This window comes from Macrobrachium rosenbergii, chromosome 10, assembly GCF_040412425.1.
Source record: "Macrobrachium rosenbergii isolate ZJJX-2024 chromosome 10, ASM4041242v1, whole genome shotgun sequence".
Classification (NCBI taxonomy): domain Eukaryota; kingdom Metazoa; phylum Arthropoda; class Malacostraca; order Decapoda; family Palaemonidae; genus Macrobrachium; species Macrobrachium rosenbergii.
In genome coordinates, this window is record NC_089750.1 from 74604922 (window position 1) to 74627346 (window position 22425).

Below are 22425 nucleotides of genomic sequence, written 5' to 3' on the forward strand. Positions count from 1 at the left end.
TGAATGACCTCGTAGGGCCTCAGCGCCTTGCCTTTGGCCTAAATTTTGTACCCTATTCTATTCTCTCACGAAACAGTAATACAAAACATAATAACCGACCACAACCGAGCGAACGAAACTGAGACAAAATATGATCTTGAATAATAAATGTTCGGTTGAAACAATCAGGGGACACAGATCGCCTTGAACTTCTGAACGTGAGCCCAATCGATTTTGGCCTAAATAAAATTCTTGAACTGCAGATCATAACGAATTGCAGGAGTTCCTTCGATTGTTGCAGTAACAGAACTCAGAACTGTGCATCCGAAAGAACGTTGCACCACGTACATTATTTACTCATTATCTAATATTTGTTTTGGGGTTCATTATCTCATTTAGAGTGGTTCGTGGTGGTAGGTTTCTGTTTCCTAATATTAGCAGTTATGACTTGGACCATCGGCGGATGGTCTCTTGTTCGTCTATTTTTCATAAGTTGTATTTTAACAGAGATCTTTCACTTTCACAGTTGATCCCTGATCCACTTTTTCTTGCCGAGAGCAACCAGATTTGCTGAGCTGCACAAATTTGCGGTAAATGTGCCTCACTGTAGAACTTCTCAGAAGTTACAGAGGTCCTTCATTCCTCACACCGTTGGACTGTGGAACAGCCTCCCTTCAGAGGATGTTGTGCAACTGGAACTTCCTAAGTTCAAGCGAAGATGCAATGCATTATTACCCTGATAATATTCTCCTTGCATTTTGATAATTAACCAATATTTTTATCTATTTATTAATTTGTTAATTTATTTTTTCATGAGTGATCTCTTCTTTCTGTATACCCCGTTACATTCTGTTACTTTCGAATGAGCACCAAATTCTTTGAAAGCCTGAATGTCAAGTCAGTGGCCCCCGTGGGCTTGTTCCATATGAATAAGGTTCATCTTCTGAATAATAATAATAATAATAATGAAACTAAATTTTACAAAAGATGTTGCTTTTCCTATGGCATATCAAAACTCGAATGAAAGGAATTACCGATGACGATTTTGATAACATTATCATCGCCCTGGGAATTTTTTGTGGGAAAGGGCAGTGATTCCTTTTCAGGGTACGAAAATAATACGTTGCACCTTTTCCCCGATGCCCAAAAGTTTCAGGGCATCTCTGCCTGATTGGAAAAGTCATCAGGTCCACACCAAACCCCGTATCCCTTTCAGCACCTCACCAAACTTGACATATGACCAGCCTTACTCAGCTAACATTAACCCAACTTGACCTAAACTAACGAACTTAGGTGTCGGGTGAAAGGTTCTTTTTCATCATTTCTTTTGTCACTTTTGCCCTGTGTCTGATAATGACGGGTTTTCCTCTCGCGTCTTCCCAGCAATTAGGGAAGAACAGCTGTTGTTGTGTCCTGAATGATTGGGTCATGAGATAAGAGACCGTTCCCTTTGGACAATTTATTTTCTCAGCAGTTGTTATTATTATTATTATCATTATTATCATTATTATTATTATTATTATTCAGAGGATGAGCCCTATTCATGTGGAATTCCCAGCAATTAGGGAAGAACAGCTGTTGTTGTGTCCTGAATGATTGGGTCATGAGATAAGAGACCGTTCCCTTTGGACGATTTATTTTCTCAGCAGTTATTATTATTATTATTATTATTATTATTATTATTATTATTATTATTATTATTATTATTATTATTCAGAGGATGAATCCTATTCGTGCGGAACAAGCCCACCAAAGGGGTCATTGACTTGAAATTCAAGCTTCTAAAGAATTATACGGTCGAAATTTTGAAAGTTTATTAAAAACAGCGACCCTGACAGGGGATTAGGTTTATAACAAGAAGAAGAAGAGTCCAAGATTTGTCTGTCATTTCAACAACAATAGCAGCAAGTCTTCTCACGGAAAGATATTGCCGAACCGGAAGAACAAAGTATATGGTAATATTTGCCAACGCTGATTGAATCAGGTTCAAAGAAAAAATAGCGCCGTTGGAATGGACCGGAATATATTAATAAGTTATACTCCCCCTCTCTCTCTCCTCTCTCTCTCTCTCTCTCTCTCTCTCTCTCCTTCTTTTTATTACGATTTCCCTGAAAAAGATCATCAGTCAGAATTTCGAATTCAGAATCTCGCACTGCGATTAAGATTGCTGTGTCAACACACGTCAAATCTTCCCGAACCTCATCGGCAAATGTAAACAACGTTCCTCAGGGCTGCCAACCTCTCCGCGTCCTCCTTCACCCGTCAGTGCTGCCAATCTCGGTTGCTCAAAAGCATGAAAAGTCAACATCATACTTTCTATTTTCACGCGATTCTAGTATGGTCGAGCCTCTGGAAGTTTGGAAATTCTTCGAAAACTTATTCGGTTTAAAGAATAATATGCTTCAGTTTTAGCAGCAGACTTATTTTGTTTAAAGATTGATGTGCTTTGATCTCAATAATAGAAACTTACTGTAATTACAAATTAACACGTTTTAATTTCAATAATAGAAATTTATTTTATTTAAAAATTAATATGCTTTGATTTCAATAATAGAAACGTATTTTATTTAAAAGTAAACATGTTTTAATATCAATCATAAAAATTTATAATTTAAAATTAGCAGTTTTAATCTCAACAATGGAAACGCTTAAAAGTCAATACGCTTTAATTTCAACAATAGATTATCCGCTTCACGAAAAACTAAACACTGATTTAAAATCATATTTTCTGCCCGAACTCTCCATCGTATCAATAATTACTGTATTTTATCGGCATCCAAACTCGTCAGGGAACTTATTCACCTCCCAGAAAACTGTCATAAAACCAAACTCATCAAAGACAAGTAAAATAATGTGCCGAAGTTTCTCCGGCGCAATCGAGTTTTCTGTACAGCCGCTACAGCGTTTAATCAAGGCCACGGAAAATAGATCTGTCTTTCGGTGGTCTCGTTATAATGCTGTATGAGCTGCGCCCCATGAAGCTTTAACCACGGCCCGTATTGGCCTGTCCTATATCGTTGCCAGGAGCACGATTATGGCTAACTTTAAACCTTAAATAAAATAAAAGCTACTGAGGCTAGAGGACTGCAATTCGGTATGTTTGAGGATTGAAATTAAATTAAAACTACTGAGGCTAAAGGGCTGCAATTTGGTATGTTTGAGGATTGAAATAAAATAAAAACTGCTGAGGCTAGAGGGCTGCAATTTGGTATGTTTGAGGATTGAAATAAAATAAAAACTACTGAGGCTAGAGGGCTGCAATTTGGTATGTTTGAGGATTGAAATAAAATAAAAACTACTGAGGCTAGAGGGCTGCAGTTTGGTACGTTTGATGATTGGAGGGTGGATTATCAACATAGCAATTTGCCCCCCTCAAGCCTCAGTGGTTTTTAAGATCTGAGGGCGTACAGAAAAAAGTACGAACAGAAAAAGTGCGTACAAAAAAAGCGCGGACAGAAAAAGTGCGGACAGAAAAAGTGCGGACAAAAAAAGGTGTGGACGGACAGACAAAGCCGGCGCAATAGTTTTCTTTTACAGAAAACTAATAACCCTGACCTAATATTTTATAGGAAGGATGACCCGACCTTACCCGGGCCATTTTGCATCCGACCCAGGTCGTCGAGATGACGAAAATTTGAGACACAACAGCCCGTTGGTTCTGCCGATAAGAAACTTTTTGCAGGAAACTGGAGGACAGATGATGAAGCTGGCACTGTCTTCCTGCCTGGGATGAACTCTCTCTCTCTCTCTCTCTCTCTCTCTCTCTCTCTCTCTCTCTCTCTCTCTCTCAAAATCCGAATCGGTGACCTTTAAAATGCGATACCTTTGTCTGCCATAAACCTCTCTCTCTCTCTCTCTCTCTCTCTCTCTCTCTCTCTCTCTCTCTCTCTCTCTCTCTCTCTCTCTCTCTCTCTCTCTCTCAAAGCCGAGATTTACCTGTGCTCTGTCTCTGTTATCTTTTCATTTTTATTTCTATTTTCTATTTATATCTTATCATTTCGGCTTTTTCTTTTTTATTTGCTTCGCTGTCGGTTTTGAGTTGTTATCTTTATCGCTTATTATCAGTTTCCGCTTCATGCGTTGGGTGATTTAAAATGCACAGATAAACACACACGCACAAATACACACACACACACACACACACATATATATATATATATATATATATATATATATATATATATATATATATATATATATATATATATATATATATATATATATATATATACATAGGTATATATGCTTGCATGTGTGTGGTCTTCTTACAGAAAACATTTAACCAAAGATAGGATTCCTTTTTACTTTCTCTCTCTGTATTTTAATTATCTTTTTCCTATCTTAATGCCTTGAATATTAAAAAGGATTGGCATTATGAAAGAGAGAGAGAGAAAGAGAGCGAGAGAGAGAGTGAAAGAGAGTTACATCAGGGGAAAGTAACGGGCGCTTCAAAAGAAAGCTGAAAACAGAGGGATAAATATCTTATTCAGCAGACGAAAAAAGGGGTGGATGGGGAGAGCAAACCTTTTCCTTGAAAGAGAAAGAGAGAAAAAAAGAAAAATTCTATGGAAGGGTGGGGGGCGTTTTTCCCCCGAGGGTCGATCCACGAGCGTCAGACAGGTAAACAAAAGACTTTAGAGAAAAAAAAATGGCAGGTGAGGTGGGAGGGGGGTGGTTAGAGCCTTTCGAGGAGACGTGTATATATTTGGAGAGGGGGTGGGGCGGGAGCCCCCTTTCTTTCTCTTGTGCTTCTGCAGGCAAAATAAAGGTATGGCGGGAGGGAGAAAGAATTAAAAATGGTGGAATCCTACGCACACGCAATTCCTTCGAAAAATGGCCAAGCAAACACCTACACACACGACCCTGACAGGTTAAAAGTCTTGGAGATTAAAATATTCATGTTGCCGAGGCTCGCTGGGCCATTGTGTGGGGGCTGAAAAGAGAGAGAGAGAGAGAAAGGAAGGCAAGGTTTTTCAACAGGGCAGTCAAAGCATAGTTAGCGGATGATGAAGAAGAAAGGCGTTTGTTATACGCTTAATTTCTGTTGCTATTTGACAATGATTTAATTGTATTTTAAACTATTTGTTTATGAAGTTTATTAATTTATATATATATATATATATATATATATATATATATATATATATATATATATATATATATATATATATATATATATATATATATATATATATATATTAATAATGTTATATATCTCTCCTATATATAAGTCCCTCCTTTCGTATAACCTTCTGTTAATTCTTTTTAATAATCACCATAATAATATTCTTTGAAAGCTTGAGCTGGAAGTCAGTAGCCCCTGTGGTGGGCTTGTTCAGTATGAACAGGGTTTGTCTTCTGAATGATAATAGTAATAATAATAATTTTAAGTCAACGACCCTGCAATGGGCTGGTGCCATATGAATAGGGTTCGTTCTTCTGAATAATAATAATAATAATAATAATAATAATAATAATAATCGTAACCTGTAAATGATGATTTAGTTCCAGATTAAAATCGTGTCCAATACTGACAGTTATGAAAAACAGGCGTGGCTTCTGGGAGCCAATTTAGCTTTCGCTTTATCTAACCTTGATCGTAAACAGGATAACTCAGTCGCTAATGCCAGGAGAAAATATGACTGACAAGCCAAATAGGCGTAATATATTAAGCCACTGTTTAATGCATCTTTGCCAAAAGAGATTTCCAGAGGACATTAACATCCTGACATGTTATTGCCTTGCCCACCACCGCGCTGGCTTCAATGAAGAGTAGTTATGGAATATGAAGGCGACCTTGGGGCCCCAGCTCGTTATAGTCTCTCTCTCTCTCTCTCTCTCTCTCTCTCTCTCTCTCTCTCTCTCTCTCTCTCTCTCTCTCTCTCTCTCCAGCCACACACAATGGCCAAGCAAGTCTTGGCATCATGAATATTTTAGTCATTATATATTTATATATATATATATATATGTGTGTGTGTGTGTGTGTGTGTATGTGTGTGTGTGTGTGTGTGTATATATATATATATATATATATATATATATATATATATATATATATATATATATATATATATATACATACAGTAATATTTATATATACATATATAATATATATACAGTAATATATATATATATATATATATATATATATATATATATATATATATATATATATATATATATATATATATATATATATATATATATATATAATATATATATATATATATATATATATATATATATATATATAATGTTACTCCCCTGTGTATCTCTCTCTAGCCACATACAGTAGCCAAGCGAGCCATGCCATCGTGAATATTTTAGTCATATATATTCATATAGCATATTTATATACATATTACACACTCTCTCTCTCTCTCTCTCTCTCTCTCTCTCTCTCTCTCTCTCTCTCTCTCTCTCTCTCTCTCTCCTTTTCGTTTTCGCGAATGGATGGAATAGTATCAAAAGTAAATAAAAAAAATTCCTCTCTTAACACATAACTCGCGTATTTGTGTCGTTTGTGGCGCAAAATCAAAAACAAAAAATAAAAGAAAGGCTTGTTGCAGCGTCCCTTCTTGAGGCACTTAACTGCAACGTCTTTCGTTCTTTTTTTACTGAACTTCCGTTCATATTCTCTCTCTTCCATCTTACTGTTTTCCACCCTCTCCTAACAATTGAGTCAACAGTATTTTCCGCGCTGAATGACCTCATCATAGGTCCCAGCGCTTGGCTTTTGGCCTAAATTTTATATTCCAGTTCCAATTCCAATTCTATATGAAAGAGAGAAATATTTAAAATGGGCTTTGCCGGGAGCCTTTGTAGATCACCCTAGTATATATATACATACATATGTATATATTTATTTATTTATTTTATTTATTTATCTCACCTGCTTCCACTACGAAGGGCGTCACGGCGATGTACTTCGATCTCTGCTTGTGAGGAAGGAACCTCTGGCGTCGTCTGGTCTTCCTCAGAGTCACCAAGGGCGGCAGGGAGGCGCTGCCGTTCGGAAAAGGAAGAAAAAAAAAGAGAATTATAAAAAGAAAAAAGGAAAATGAGAACGAGTGAAATACAGTCTCTGTTGTTCTGTTGTTGCCATTGGCTCCCAAAATCATGATGGCAGAACGTGGAACATTTTTATAGGGCTCTAAAGGTTTTCTGATGTTTGTTTGTGCTTGTTTCAACTGATTGTATAAATAAAGTGGAACGTGGAACATTTTTATAGGGCCGTAAAGGTTTCTTGATGCCTGCTTGTGCTTTATTTTAACTGATTGCATGCATAATGGCAAGCGTTACTGATTGACAAGGCAATACGTTCCTTAGGAATGGTTTAGGTTTAGAGTTAATACCAGCGTGAGTTTCAGTGACTTGACATGTCAGTCTCTCTCTCTCTCTCTCTCTCTCTCTCTCTCTCTCTCTCTCTCTCTCTCTCTTTAGAAGCAGTTTGTACATGTCACTCCGAAGCCATTCGGGTGTCACTAAATAGAAAGTATGTAATATGACCAAAACCTCAATTATTGTTCCTTACTTCATGTTATTAACCGAACAAAACAATCATGTTATTTGCCAAACAAATCTATCATGTTATTAACCAAATAAATCCATCATGTTATTAACCAAACAACACCATCATGTTGTTAGCTAAACAAACCCATCATGTTATTAACCAAACAACACCTTCATGTTATTAACCCCCAAAAAACTCCATCATGTTATTAACAAAAAAATCATCATGTTATTAACCAAACAACATCAAGTTATTAACCAAACAAAACCACCATGTTATTAGCCAAACAAAACCATCATGTTATTAGCCAAACAAATCCATAATGTTATTAACCAAATAAAACCATCATGTTCTTAGCCAGACAAATCCGTAATGTTATTAGCCAAACAAAACCTTCATGTTATCAGCCAAACACATCCATAATGTTATTAACCAAACAACACCATCATGCAAACAAATCCGTAATGTTATTAACCAAAACAAAACCATCATGTTATTAGCCAAACAAAATCATCATGTTATTAGCCAAACAAAACCATCATGTTATTAGCCAAACAAAACCATCATGTTATTAACCAATAAAACCATCATGTAATTACCAAACAAATCCGTAATGTTATTAACCAAACAAAACCATCATGTTATTAGCCAAAAGAAACATCATGTTATTACCCAAACAAAACCATCGTGTTATTAACCAAACAAACCCATCATGTTATTAACCAAACAACACCATCATGTTATTAACCAAACAACACTATCATGTTATTAACCAAACAAAACCATCATGTTATTAACCAAAAGAAAACCATCATGTTATTAGCCTAACAAAAGCATCATGATATTAACCAAACAAAAGTATCATGTTATTAACCTAACAAAACCATCATGTTATTAACCAAACAAAACCATCATGTTATTAACCAGACCAAACCAGCTGACTCACCTGCTGGGGTCATCCGGCCACTGCAGGTAGAAAAACGAATTCTGGAAGCTGATGGCGCCTATCTTTTTGGCGTCAGCCTTCGTGTGGAGGTACTTGAGCAGCTCGGGCAGGCTGGTGTTCGTGTGGGGCACGATGTACTCGTCCAAGTCGATCATGAGGATGTACTTGTACTGGTACATGTACCTGTAGAGGCAGTCGTTGAGGGCGGCGAACAGCCCCTCCGTCCTGATCTCCTTCTGCGACTTGATGTCCAGCTTCCACGGCAGGATGTTGATCAGGCCCAGATCCGAGTACCTCTTTAGGATGCAGTCCACGTCCTTCCCTATGGTGTGGTTGTACAGGGTGAAGTGCTCCACCCCGAGTATTTTGTTGAGCTCGATGAACTCGATCATCTGGTTGATGTTGTTGTAGTCGAAGTGCAGGGGCTTGACGCAGACGGCGAAGCCGTTCTTCACCTCGTCCTTGTTGACGTCGAGGTTCATGACCCGCAGCTTGTTGGTGGCGTTCCCGCCCGGGTCGGCCATGACAGGAGACGCTCTCCGGCGGCGGGATGGGCTGCTTGCCGTTCTTGTAGATGGTGAGAGGGCAGGCTATGAAGCAGGCCGAGTACTTGAGGTTCCAGTTCTCCCTGATGATCTTGATGGCGCCGTTCACGATGAGCGTGCTCGAGTTCGAGTACCAGTACTTGCACCACACGCGGTCGCTCTTCTTCGTCTGCGTCGTGCCTATGACCCGGATGATCCTGCCCTTGCGGTCGTCGTAGTAGGCGGAGTAGACGTAGAACTTGTGCTTGGTGTGGTAGACGGGGACCCAGTGCGCGTCCGTGGCCGAGCTGTTCTGGCCGTAGTACTCGACCTCCTTCAGGCCCAGCATCTTGAGCCAGTCCACCTTCGTGATGCCGTGCACGGACTTGACGATGTTGCCCGTGACCCTGGCCATGAGGTGGGTCTCGTCGACGTTCTTCCTGAAGAAGCGCTCGTCGTTGCCCGTCTTGCCCTTCACCGACAGCTCCTGCCGCCTGTAGGTGTCGATCTCGAGCTGCCCCACGAGCTTCTTGTCGTCCATGAAGTAGTCCGGGATGTCGCCCATGGGGTCGAAGTCGGAGGGCCTCTTGCCCATGAAGAGCATGCCCGTGCGGTGCTCGTCGATGAAGAACACCTCCGCGATCAGGATCACGATGAACACCAGTAGGAACACCAGCACGAAGAAGATGGACATGTTGTTGCGGTCCTTTATGCGCTGCCGCTGCTTCTTGGCCATGGCTGAGCGGCGCTGCCGGTTGAATCCATTGAGAAGCGAGTACCTGCCGGAGGAGAGGGAGGGGGAGGTAGGAAGGAGGGCGGGAGAGAAAAGGAGAGAGAGAGAGATATACCTCAGTAATGGTGGTTGATGTATTCTTTTTTTATGTGAATTCTTTGCTAAGTGTCTCTAGGTACATTTAGGCAGGCTGAGTAAGGGAATTATTTACCCAGCAGTTAAACCAGTAAAGATATATTTATTGCCATTCTGCTCATAGCAGTTTATATATATATATATATATATATATATATATATATATATATATATATATATATATATATATATATATATATATAATGTATATATGTATATATATATATGTTTATATACAACACCGTTAGGTTAAGATGGCTATGGAAATCTTTAAGAAACTCCCTTGAATTATGAATGTTATTAAGATTCGCATGTAATCGTAGGTTTCCTCAGATTTCATTGTATAATGATTTCACATATTCTCTATTGTATTTCAGGTTCTAAAACTTGACCCTTCTCTGTTCCCTGAAGTTATTAAGATGTCCCTTCTTTTCTTATTATTCTGTTGAGAATTCTTCAACTTCAGGTTCTTATTTTGACAGCTGTCTTTGTTATTCAATTTATTCAGTGTATGGCTTTCATTCTCTCATGCCTTCAAATAGTACCTTATAAGTACTTGACTAGACGCCAGTTACTTAAAGTTCTCTCACATTTTGACTGAGGGTTTCTGGAACGAATCATTTCAGCATTCCTGGAATCTGGAAATGGGCGTTCCCACTCAGTTTCTTAAAAGCTACACAGGTAACCCCTGGTTCATTTAGTTCCCCCAAATTTTGAGTGAGGGTTTCCGGAACGAGTCGGTTTAGCATTCCTGGAATCGGAAATGGGCGCTCCCACTCAGTTTCTGAAAAGCTACACAGGTAACCCATTGTTCATTTAGTTCCCCCAAATTTTGACTGGGGGTTTCTGGAACGAAACAGTTCAGCATTCCTGGAATCTGGAAATGGTTAGTTGATACCGTAGAACAAAGCAGCGTATCGTTATTTAACTCGAGTTGAACATTACAATAGAACCCTGTGTTACACTGACACCATATTATCATTTAGGAATTCATTTTCAGTCGAGTATTTTTCTGTGTTCAGTGTCGACGTTAGTTAGAGGAATTTTGGATTTTGGTTAATATTTAAATATATATATATATATATATATATATATATATATATATATATATATATATATATATATATATATATATATATATATAAGATCCGTGGGCATTTATTCAGCTGGAATTGTTTTTAGGAGAGATATACACTTCATCCGCAACATACGCGTATCGCAGCAAAACCCTGCTCGAACTAACGAGATATTCTTATCTTAAAATGTACTTGCACTCCATCGATGGACTCGTTCTGAGAAAAGATAACATATTTATTTCAGCGAAAAACAATATCATGAACAACTGTTCTTTTAAGAAATACTCATGGCAGCATGAGTGTTGAAATGGAGAAACAAATCTGCAGTTATGTTTTGGGTACAAATATATTTAAAAATAAATCGCTGCAGAGAGCTTTCGGGAAACCGTTCTGTTCCCCTTTTCGAACAGATTCCTGAAACCTCTCCGTTCAGATATATTTTTAAATATATGTAACCATACATAACTGTGTATTTGTTTGTCCAGGTGCTCTTTTTTTTTTCCAACATATTTCTACTTTAACATACTTATGACAGTTAGTTCACGTCCTCCCGAATTTTGGTATTCACTAGCGCTAGTCCCTTGCCAGTTCGTCATCATCCGTAGAACTAAGAAATGAAAAGTAATAGAATCGGAACAATAAAAACTGTTTCACATTTTAAAAGCCCTTTTGGAAAGCGTGACACCATTTTAGCATAGAAAAATGATAGATAAATAAATAATAAAAAAAAAATATTCCGTTGATTGTTCTGCACAAGTTTGTCATAGAACTGGAACGGGATAAAATTGGAACATCGATTGAACAGCCCTTTTGGAAATCACCATATCAATTTTGCAAAATATAAAGATTAATAAACAAATTAAAAGAATATTTCGTTTATTATTCTACACAAGCTTGGAACAGAATGAAAATTGAATGTCAGTTTCAAAGCCCTTTTGGAAATTATCACATCAATTTTACAAAAAAAAAAAAAAAAAAAAAAAAAAAAAAAAAAAAAAAAAAGTCAATTTCAATGCCCTTTTAGAAATTATGACACCAATTTTGCAAAAATGAAAAAAAAAATAACTAAGAGAATAGGCTATTTAGTCAACTTCAAAAGCCCTTTTAGAAATTATGACACCATTTGTTACAAAACAAATATATTATTCTGCACAATTTCGAAACAGTAACTTAAGCATTCTCGATCAGATGCAACAGATAAACATAAAAATAGACAAACACACGACACACATTAACACATCTTGAAAAAGAAAGACGGCGAAAAATCATACTCAAAAAGAAAGACGACGAAAATCATACTCAAAAAGAAAGACAACGAAAATCATACTCAAAAAGAAAGACGACGGAAAATCGTATTCAAAAAGAAAGACGACGAGAATCATACACAAAAAGAAAGACGACGAAAATCATACTCTAAAAGAAAAATGGCGAAAACCATACTCAAAAAGACGACGAAAAATCATACTCAAAAGAAAGACGACGAAAAATCATACTCAAAAAGAAAGACGACGAAAATCATACTCAAAAAGAAAGACAACGAAAATCATACTCAAAAAGAAAGACGACGGAAAATCGTACTTAAAAAGAAAGACGACGAGAATCATACTCAAAAAGAAAGACGACGAAAATCATACTCTAAAAGAAAAATGGCGAAAACCATACTCAAAAAGAAAGACGACGAAAAATCATACTCAAAAAGAAAGACGACGAAAAATCATACTCGAAAAGAAAGACGACGAAAATCATACTCAAAAAGAAAGACAACGAAAAATCATACTCAAAAAGAAAGACGGCGAAAAATCATACTCAAAAAGAAAGACGACGAAAAATCATACTCAAAAAGAAAGACGGCGAAAAATCATACTCAAAAAGAAAGACGACGAAAAATCATACTCAAAAAGACGGCGAAAAATCATACTCAAAAAGAAAGACGACGAAAAATCATACTCCAAAAGAAAGACGACGAAAATCGTACTCAAAAAGAAAGACGACGAAAAATCATACTCAAAAAGAAAGTCGACGGAAAATCATACTCAAAAAGAAAGACGACGAAAAATCATACTCAAAAAGAAAGACGGCGAAAAATTATACTAAAAAAGAAAAACAACGGAAAATCATACTCAAAGACGACGAAAAATCATACTAAAAAGAAAGACGACGAAAATCATAATCAAAAAGAAAAACGACGAAAATCATACTCAAAAGAAAGACGACGAAAATCATACTAAAAAGAAAGACGACGAAAAAATCATACTCAAAAAGAAAGACGACGAAAATCAAACTAAAAAGAAAGACGACGAAAATCATACTCAAAAAGAAAGACGACGAAAAAAAAAATCATACTCAAAAAGAAAGACGACGAAAACTCATACTCAAAAAGAAAGACGACGAAAAATCATACTCCAAAAGAAAGACGACGAAAATCATACTCAAAAAGAAAGACGACGAAAATCATACTCAAAAAGAAAGACGACGAAAATCATACTCAAAAAGAAAGACGACGAAAATCATACTCAAAAAGAAAAACGATACTCAAAAAGAAAGACGACGAAAAATCATACTCAGAAAGAAAGACGATGGAAAATCAGACTGAAAAAGAAAGACAACGAAAAATCATACTCATTCAGAGAAGGAATTATGGCTGTTGAATCGGAATATGGCAGAAGCGGTGCGCTGAGATTTCAAAAGCTACTGCAGTTTAAGCGTCACAAATGATAGCGATAGTAGCGTCAATAGCGGTAATAGTAGTAGTATAAGTATTAGTAATAGTAGTAGTACTACTGACTGTTGTATCTGCTGAAGCAGTGCACTGAGTTGTTCGATTAAGCGGCTGCAGTAAAGCGTTGATAGTGATAGCAGCATGAATAGTGGTATCGGTAATAGTAGCATTAGTGTTAGTAGTGGTAGTAATAGTAGTAGTAGTAGTAATAGTAGTGGCAAATAAACACCTACTGTTTATGTATGGCTCTAGCGGTATCAGTAGTAGTATTAGTGATAGTGATAGTAGTAGTATGAGTGATAGTGATAGTAATAGTATTAGTAATAGTAGTAGTATGAGTGATAGTAATAGTATTAGCGATAGTAGTAGTATTAGTAATAGTAGTAGTATTAGTGGTAGTAATAATAGTATTAGTGATAGTAGTAGTAGTATGAGTGATAGTAATGATAGTAGTATTAGTGATGGTGTTACTAGTATTATTAATAGTATTATTAGTGATAGTAACAGTAGTAGTATCAGTGATAGTGATAGTAGTAGTAGAAGTATTGGTGATAGTGATAGTAATAATAATAGTATTAGTGATATTGATAGTAATAGTAGTAGTATCAGTGACTGATAGTAATAGCGGTAGTACTCGTGACAGTAATAGTAGCATTAGTGATAGTAACAGCACTAGTAGTAGTATCCGTGATAGTGATAGTAGCAGTAGCAGTAGTAGTAGTAATAGTAGTAGTAGCAAACAAACACCTACTTGTTATGTATGGACCGCCAGTAGCGCATAGCTTCGCTCCTCATCGTCATCTTGTCTTTTTCGCCCTTGATGCGCATCCGCGCAGAGCCGAGGCGGTCGTCTGCGGAGTAGAGCGCAGAAAAGCTTTTGTCAGTGGAAAGCTTAATGAGCAAGCTTTTTTTTTTTTTTAAGTAGCTGCTTCTGCTGTGGCTGTGGCTGGTGGTTTTTTAAGCTTAACACGATCCGTTTGCTCTCTCAAGCGGGGAGGCATATTTTTGTTACGTAGGAAGTTTGAATCTGTTTGTTTTTTTTTTTTTTTTTTTTTTTTTTTCTTTTTTTCTTTTTCTTTCTTTCTTTCTTTCTTTCTTTATAATGTGATAGAAATATTGTTGGTTTTTCGTGAATCAGGATTTCAAAATGTTTCGCAAAGACTGATTTTATTCATTTATTTAAATCTGTAAATTTTATATATATATATATATATATATATATATATATATATATATATATATATATATATATATATATATATTTCATATGCATCAAAATTGATGATAAATTTCATATACATATAATATTTTATGTATGTATGTATATATATATATATATATATATATATATATATATATATATATATCCAAAGTTGATGAGAAACTTATATATATATATATATATATATATATATATATATATATATATATATATATATATATATAAAAACTTTGGATTAAAAAATAAAAGCTACCTTTACCTTCAACTCTCCTTAAAGCTTGAGTAATGATCTCCTTAAAGCTTGCATCATTACTCAAGTCACTCGAGCAGACCCAAACAGAAGAGTATAATCTAGTCAGTACAGTTCGATCTATTCTCGATTCCCAAATACAGAACGTTCGAATTTGAGGGCCGTGACAACAGAGTGTATCAGGAAGGTCAATAATTCGGTCAAAATTCAGGGCATCTTTTGAAAATGAATCAGGGCTTCAGATGTGTATTATAGTCTCTATAGTGTCTATATAGTTCCAACTTGAGGGTTTCCAAGGGAATGGGCAGATGACGATCTTGAGAATTGGCCTACGTAATATATTTCTCTTTGTATATTCCAAGTTTGTTTTTTTTAAGTCGAATTAATTGATGGTTTACTGAAAACGTGCTTGTTGTGAATTTCAGATTATGGGGGGGGTTTAAATTTCAGTTTCATACAGGAATTAATGGGTGCTTGTTTTGCTTTTAGTAACGGAAATAAATTGCCTTACCGGCTGTCACGCCGAATGATATTTTTATATTTTATATATTGAGTTGTGTCGTTGATAAGAATATGATAAGGCTTCTTTTAAGAGGGAAATAAAAAAAAAATTTTATATAAAGTTTGCCATTGATAAGTTTATCGATAAAGCTTCTTTTACCAGGGAAATAATTAAGAGGATTTTTATTTTTTAATTTGTTCATTTTCCCAACAGTTCGACTTCAACGAATCATCTATTGATTTTCTTCATTCTTTTTTTCTTGTGCTCTGAGTCTGGGGATTTTTTTTTTCTAGTGCTGTCATTAATTGCGTCAATAACGGTACAAGTATAACTTAATTTTCATCTTTAATTAATGAGGTGGGGGTCTCTCTCTCTCTCTCTCTCTCTCTCTCTCTCTCTCTCTCTCTCTCTCTCTCTCTCTCTCTCTGCCTTCAGCATCGGTGACCATAGTAGATCCGACGACGCCAGATTCAAAAACAAATACATTCTCTCTCTCTCTCTCTCTCTCTCTCTCTCTCTCTCTCTCTCTCTCTCTCTCTCCGCCTTCAGCATCGGTGACCATAGTCTATCCGACGCCAGATTCAAAAACAAAAACATTTTCTCTCTCTCTCTCTCTCTCTCTCTCTCTCTCTCTCTCTCTCTCTCTCTCTCTCTCTCTCTCTCAGTCAATCAGTTAATAGTTTTTTGTTACGTAAAAAGACACTCGCTCGTGAAAAACTTTAGAAATGGATATTATATATATATATATATATATATATATATATATATATTTTTTTTTATACGGAAGCTGGGGACACGAAAAACTTTTTAAATCAGGATACTTTTTTGTTTTTACAACAACTGGGGACACAAAAAAACATTTTAAATCAGGATCCTTTTTTTTTTAAGAAGCTGGGGACACGAGAAAAACATTTCAAATCAGGATTTTTTTTTTTTTTTTTTTTTTACAAAAGCTGGGGACACAAAAAAAAAATTAAATCATGATACTTATTTTTTACGGAAGTAGGGAACTCGGAAAACATTTTAAATCAGGATTCTTTTTTGTTTTTACAAAAGCTGGGGACACAAAAAAAAAACATTTTAAATCAGGGTCCTTTTTTTTAAGAAGCTGGGGAAACGAGAAAAACATTTCAAATCAAGATACTTTTTTTTTTTACTGATGGGAACACAAAAAACATTTTAAACCAGAATGCATTTTTTTAATTTTGTTTTAGGAAGCTGGGGACACGAATAAAACATTTTAAATCGGAATACTTTTTTGATTTTACTAAAGATGGGGAACACCAAAAAAATTAAATCAGGATACTGTTTTGTTTATTTTTACAAAAGCTGGGAACACGAAAAGGCTTTTAAATCAGGACCCCCCCCTTTTTTATGGAAGCTGGGGACACGAAAAAAAAAATTAATCTGGGTACATATTTTTTTTATGGAAGGTGGGGAGACAAAAGAAATATTTTAAATCAGGATACTTTTTAGCTTTTGTGAAAGCTGGGGGACACGCAGAAACAGTTTAGATAAGAATACTTTTTTTTTTTTTTTTTTACGAAAGCTGGGGACCCGAAACAAATTTAAAATCAAGATACATATTTTATTTTCGTTTCTTTTTACGGAAGAGGGGAACATGAAAACAACATTTTAAGTCAGGATACTATTTTTTTTAAACGGATGCTGGGAACACACACACACAAAAAAATTTAGAATCAGGATACTTTTTCCATTTTTATTTTATTTTATATTATTTATTTATATATTTACTTATTTATTTATGTATTTATTTACATATTTATTTACTTATTTATTTATTTTTCACGAAAGAAGGGAACACGAACCTAGGGGAACCGACAAAACCAGTTTCTCTATACCTATCTCTCCCAACCAACCCTTGGCTCACCTTGTGTCTGAGAAAGAGACTGAAGCCAGGGGGGTTGGAGCTGACCGCTGGACCCGTCCTCCTCGCCCTTAAGCAAGGGTTCTTCTTCTGCAGCAGCTCTTGGGTCGTCACCGACGGTCACCGAGTCCTTGGGCGGCCGAGGGGGCTTGTACCATCGTGTGGAGTCGAGGTCGACGCACACCTGTCCACAGAGGGAACGAGGATATAGGATACAGACCCTTTAGTCCTGTGGGTGGAGCCATATTTGTGTAATGATTGTTTGTGTATGTATGTAAGTATGTATGTGAGAGTTTTGTTGTGTATGTGTGTGTAAGTGGAGTCATGTTTATATAATGGCTGTTTGTGTATGTATGTGCTGTATGTGAGTTTTATTTTGTATTTGTAAGTGGAGTCATGTTTGTATAATGGCTGTGTGTGTATGTATGCACTGTATGTGAGATTTATATTGTGTGTGTAAGTGGAGTCATGTTTGTATAATGGTTGTTTGTGTATGTATGTTTGTATGTGAGTTTGGTTGTGTATGTGTGTGTGTAAGTTGAGTCATGATTGTATAATGGTTGTTTGTGTGTGTATGTATGTGAGAGTTTTGTTATGTAAGTGGAGTCATGTTTGTATAATGGTTGTGTATGTACAGTATGTATGTGATTTTGTGTTGTATGTGTGTAAGGGTTTGTTATATTATGTAATATAAAACTGAAAAAGCTCAGGTAATTGTTGGTTATATTATGCAGTATGAAACTGAAGCACATTCAGGTAATTACCTACCCGGCCTTTCTACAATAGCGACCTCGCGGGATTCCACCCATCCTCTGAAAAACTCGCCGGGAAACTCACCTTCACAGCCGACGGCTCTCTGATGACGGGCGAAGGCGCCGCAGAAGAAGGGCCGATGATTTTGGTGAGGCACGGGAAGGATGAGTGGGAGGGGTGGGGGGAGGAGGACGCGGACACCGTCGGAGGCCGATGGAAGAGGCCAGGTTGTCGGGATCCGGGGCTGGACAAAGGGCGGAGAGGCCGAGAGAAGGAATAGGAGGAGGAGGAGGAGGAGGAGGCAGGGTGCGATTCCGAGGAGGGGAGGATGGCGGCGGCCGCAGGGCGAGGGGACGAAGAAGGGGAAGAAGCAGGAAGGGTAGAAGAAGAGGCAGCGGAGGCGGACTGGTGACTTCTGCTCTCCTGACGATCCAGGTTACCGCCTCTCGCTGTGCTGTCGCTCAGTTGCGCCGATTTCGTCCAGTCCGCGGGATCTGCTGAGTCAGCGAAGGCGTTAATACAAGTGGAAGTAGTAGGAAAATGGGGATTAGTCAGCTTCAGCCATAATCTGAGTAGGTACAATGATATAGAAACGACTAGTGCTCTATCTCTGAATTGGGATGACCTTGAGAACATTCTTTAGGTCACATTTTCCAGACGACAGGGTTTAAATTTTTATTTTTATTTATTTTTCTTCTAGCAAAAGTTATTAGATCACCTCTTCTCTAGTTATGCTATTAAATTTCCAAAACGGGGAAATTATTATTATTATTATTATTATTATTATTATTATTATTATTATTATTAAGCTTGTCAGGGTTTTAATTTTTCATTTTTTTTTTAGCAAAAGTGAAATATTCCAATCGGGTAGATTATTATTATTATTATTATTATTATTATTATTATTATTATTATTATTATTATTATTATTATTAGCTTGTCAAGAAAACTCTTGCTAGTAAGAAAATAATTAATTACAATTTCATGACTGAAGTGGGACTGAACGGCTGAAAGCGCACTGAATAACAAAGATCTGTAGATCTGCAATGATCGCTGAAAATCACCAAGCTTAAGCAAGAAGGTTCCTTGTATTACAAAAGAAGGTTCCTTGTATTAGAGTTGTGTATCTCAGTAAAGAAACCAAACTGTGGAAGCGTCCTTGAGAAATGCGGTAGCCAGTCAATCAAACTGTTTAAGGGGAGTTATGTCATAATCGACAACCCACGCAATCATTGTATTTAGACTCCTGAAACTTCGAGCATTTGTTTAGCATAGTAAAAGGTGTTTTGACAGTGAACTTCAATTGATTTGATAGAACTGATTTTGGGTTATAGGTGCTTTTGTGCTATTTTTGTAGAATTTTTAAAATTAAGTGCACTTTTTTATTTTATATTCTTCTGCAGATTTTCTTACATGTATATTTAAAGTATATTAAATGCACTCACATATATTTAAAGTATATTAAATGTTCATACAAACGTTTGCCTGTAATTCCATTAAAATGATGAGTAAAGTCTGCTTAGCTACGTGTCGATATTTAGTTCTGAGAAACTCAGCATTTTTCAAAAACTGTGCACTGCATATCATCCTCAAATGCACGCCCATCAGTGCATTTCTCGAATCATCTCAAAAGAAAAATATTGACGAAAGTAGCGAGAAAAAACAGTAAAGGTATTTGAACTCTATGACCGAAATAAGAAGCGAGCCCTCAAAATCGCTAGCTGGTTGAGGAAACGTCTGGTATGCAAAGATGACGCATTTAGCTGAAAGCTTTTATGGCCTGAATGCGCATGCGCAGTGTCAGTTTGAAGGGCAGAAATAACAGTATTCTCTTGACTACAGATGGGATGGAATTGCAGTTAAAGACGAACGTGCAATCTCTGGGTTAAAAAAAAAGTGTGGCAACATGATACTATTAATAATAATAATAATAATATTATTATTATTATTATTATTATTATTATTATTATTATTATTGTTATTATTATTATGCAGAAGATATTATTATTATTATTATTATTATTATTATTATTATTATTATTATTATTATTATTATTATTATTATTATTATCCAGAAGATGAAGCCTATTCACATGGAACAAGCCCACCACAGGGCCATCGACATGAAATTCAAGCATCCAAAGAATATTGTGGTGTTCATCCGAAAGAAGTAACAGAAGGTAAAAATGGGAAATGTAGAAAAGGATATCACCCATTAAAAAAGAAGAACTAAATAAACAACTTAATTACGAATGAAGTTATGAAGACGACTCTTCACAATCTATAAAGACACTGGTGAGAATTCTTTTGTTTTCCGGATGAGCTAATAAGGAAAAGCGGTACTTATTCTTCCAGAGCCGTATGACTTCGTTATAGGTCCCAGTGCTTGCTTGGTTGGCCTTTGGCCTAAATTCTGTATTCCGCGATTGTAATAACAATTTCAGCTTCATAAACGATTTTGTTTCTGTCGTTTGAATGACGGGAGTTACTCAGCTTTCCTCTGTTACTGACGGAAAAGAACCTCTACATTATGTATAGACCCCACGCCCCCCTGCCCCTGAAATTTTTGCCAACTATAATCTATAAACAATATGTTGTCTATTTGTATGCTATTATGCTTATCATAACAATAAAAGACAATTCATAAACAAGATTTGAAATTAAGATTTACTTATATTTTGAATTTTTCGCATGTGTTGAGATAATAATTAGAAAATATATGGAAGTAGTGATAACGTTTTTGGCAATTTTGTAATTAACATCACAAATTAAAAAAAAATAATAGGCACCATCTGGCAACTCTGCTTGCGCCCCCCTTGGAAGCTTCTGGCGCCCCCCAGTTTAAGAATCACTGCTGTAGGGGGTTAGTGCCGTCAGTGCACCTCACGGGATGCACTGTAGGCATTCCTAAAGGTTCTTTGAAGCGTCCCTTCGGCCACTAGCTGCAACCCTTTTCGTTCCTTTTACTGTACTTCCATTCATATCTTTCTTCCGTCTTGCTTTCCACCCTCTCCTAACAATTATTTCATAGTGCAACTGCGAGGTTTACCTTCTGTCACACCTTTCAAACCTACCTACTCTCAGTTTCCTTTCCAGCGCTGAATGACCTCATAGGTCCCAGTGCCTGGCCTTTGGCCTAAACTCTATATTCCATTCCATTCCCATTCCACTCCTAAAGGAAAAGACATAAGCAATGGCCTTCTACTTTATATCCTCCAACGCTCTCTTTTAATTCTTACTTTGCCTCAGATTATTTTATATCTTACAACACTCCCTTCTTATTCTTTTTCATAGCTTTACACGACAAAGAAAGGGCGGGACATCATCATATACGAATTTACTGAGTCGGCTTTTTGGCCGGTCAGTGGCCAGGGTTACCCAAAATGACAAGCACCTAGACCCACCTCCTCCCCCCCCCCCCCGCCCCTCAAGCGGGCCATTTCGCTTTTGTTTATGTGTGCTTGGATGCTGTGGGTGGTGGTGGTGGGGTCGTGGTGCCTTGCTCTCTCTCTCTCTCTCTCTCTCTCTCTCTCTCTCTCTCTCTCTCTCTCTCTCTCTCTCTCTCTCGTAAGGGGACTGTCTTACTTTACTACTTTTGCAGACTTGAATAGTCACTGGTGCCTGTTTGCATGATATATATAAATATGTATATATATGTATGTATCCATACATTTCTGCAGTTGTTGATCGATTGTTTAGTTTTGTCATGTTATCATTCAGTGGAGTTCATGATTACGCTTTACTATTATTATTATTATTATTATTATTATTATTATTATTATTATTATTATTATTACAGGAGAGCAGACGGATAAATATCTAGCCAAGGTGTCTCGTTGTTGGCAGGAGAATCGGGGTTCTGGTATGAGTCGTGACAAGACTAATTTTGTATGTTTTTCCTCTTTGTTTTTTGTTTCTTTGTCATATTAGGGAAGTAATCGCTCGGTAATATGCGGTAGCGTTTTGTTCGTAGGAGTTGGTAGTAAGGGTACTTTAAAAGGCTCATGACAAATATTATATATATATATATATATATATATATATATATATATATATATATATATATATATATATATATATGTATATATACATATATATATTTATTCACATATATATATGTATATATATATATATATATATATATATATATATATATTTAAATATATATATATAGACTTATATAAA

The 22425-nt window shown here is 36.5% G+C and overlaps 2 protein-coding genes across 5 annotated transcripts in view; one reads left to right on the forward strand and one right to left on the reverse strand.

Annotated features, from left to right (window-relative positions):
• Positions 1-22425, forward strand: part of LOC136842887 (beta-1,4-glucuronyltransferase 1-like) — a 285173-nt gene that overhangs the window by 191770 nt on the left and 70978 nt on the right. The gene's annotated exons all lie outside the window — the stretch shown is intronic.
• Positions 1-22425, reverse strand: part of LOC136842886 (uncharacterized) — an 89272-nt gene that overhangs the window by 11917 nt on the left and 54930 nt on the right. Inside the window, 6 exon segments of the mRNA XM_067110793.1 lie at positions 6872-6984; positions 8439-8969; positions 8971-9741; positions 14377-14476; positions 17491-17671; positions 18325-18734. Of these exon segments, the coding sequence (XP_066966894.1) occupies positions 6872-6984; positions 8439-8969; positions 8971-9741; positions 14377-14453 (1492 nt within the window). The 5' untranslated portion in view covers positions 14454-14476; positions 17491-17671; positions 18325-18734.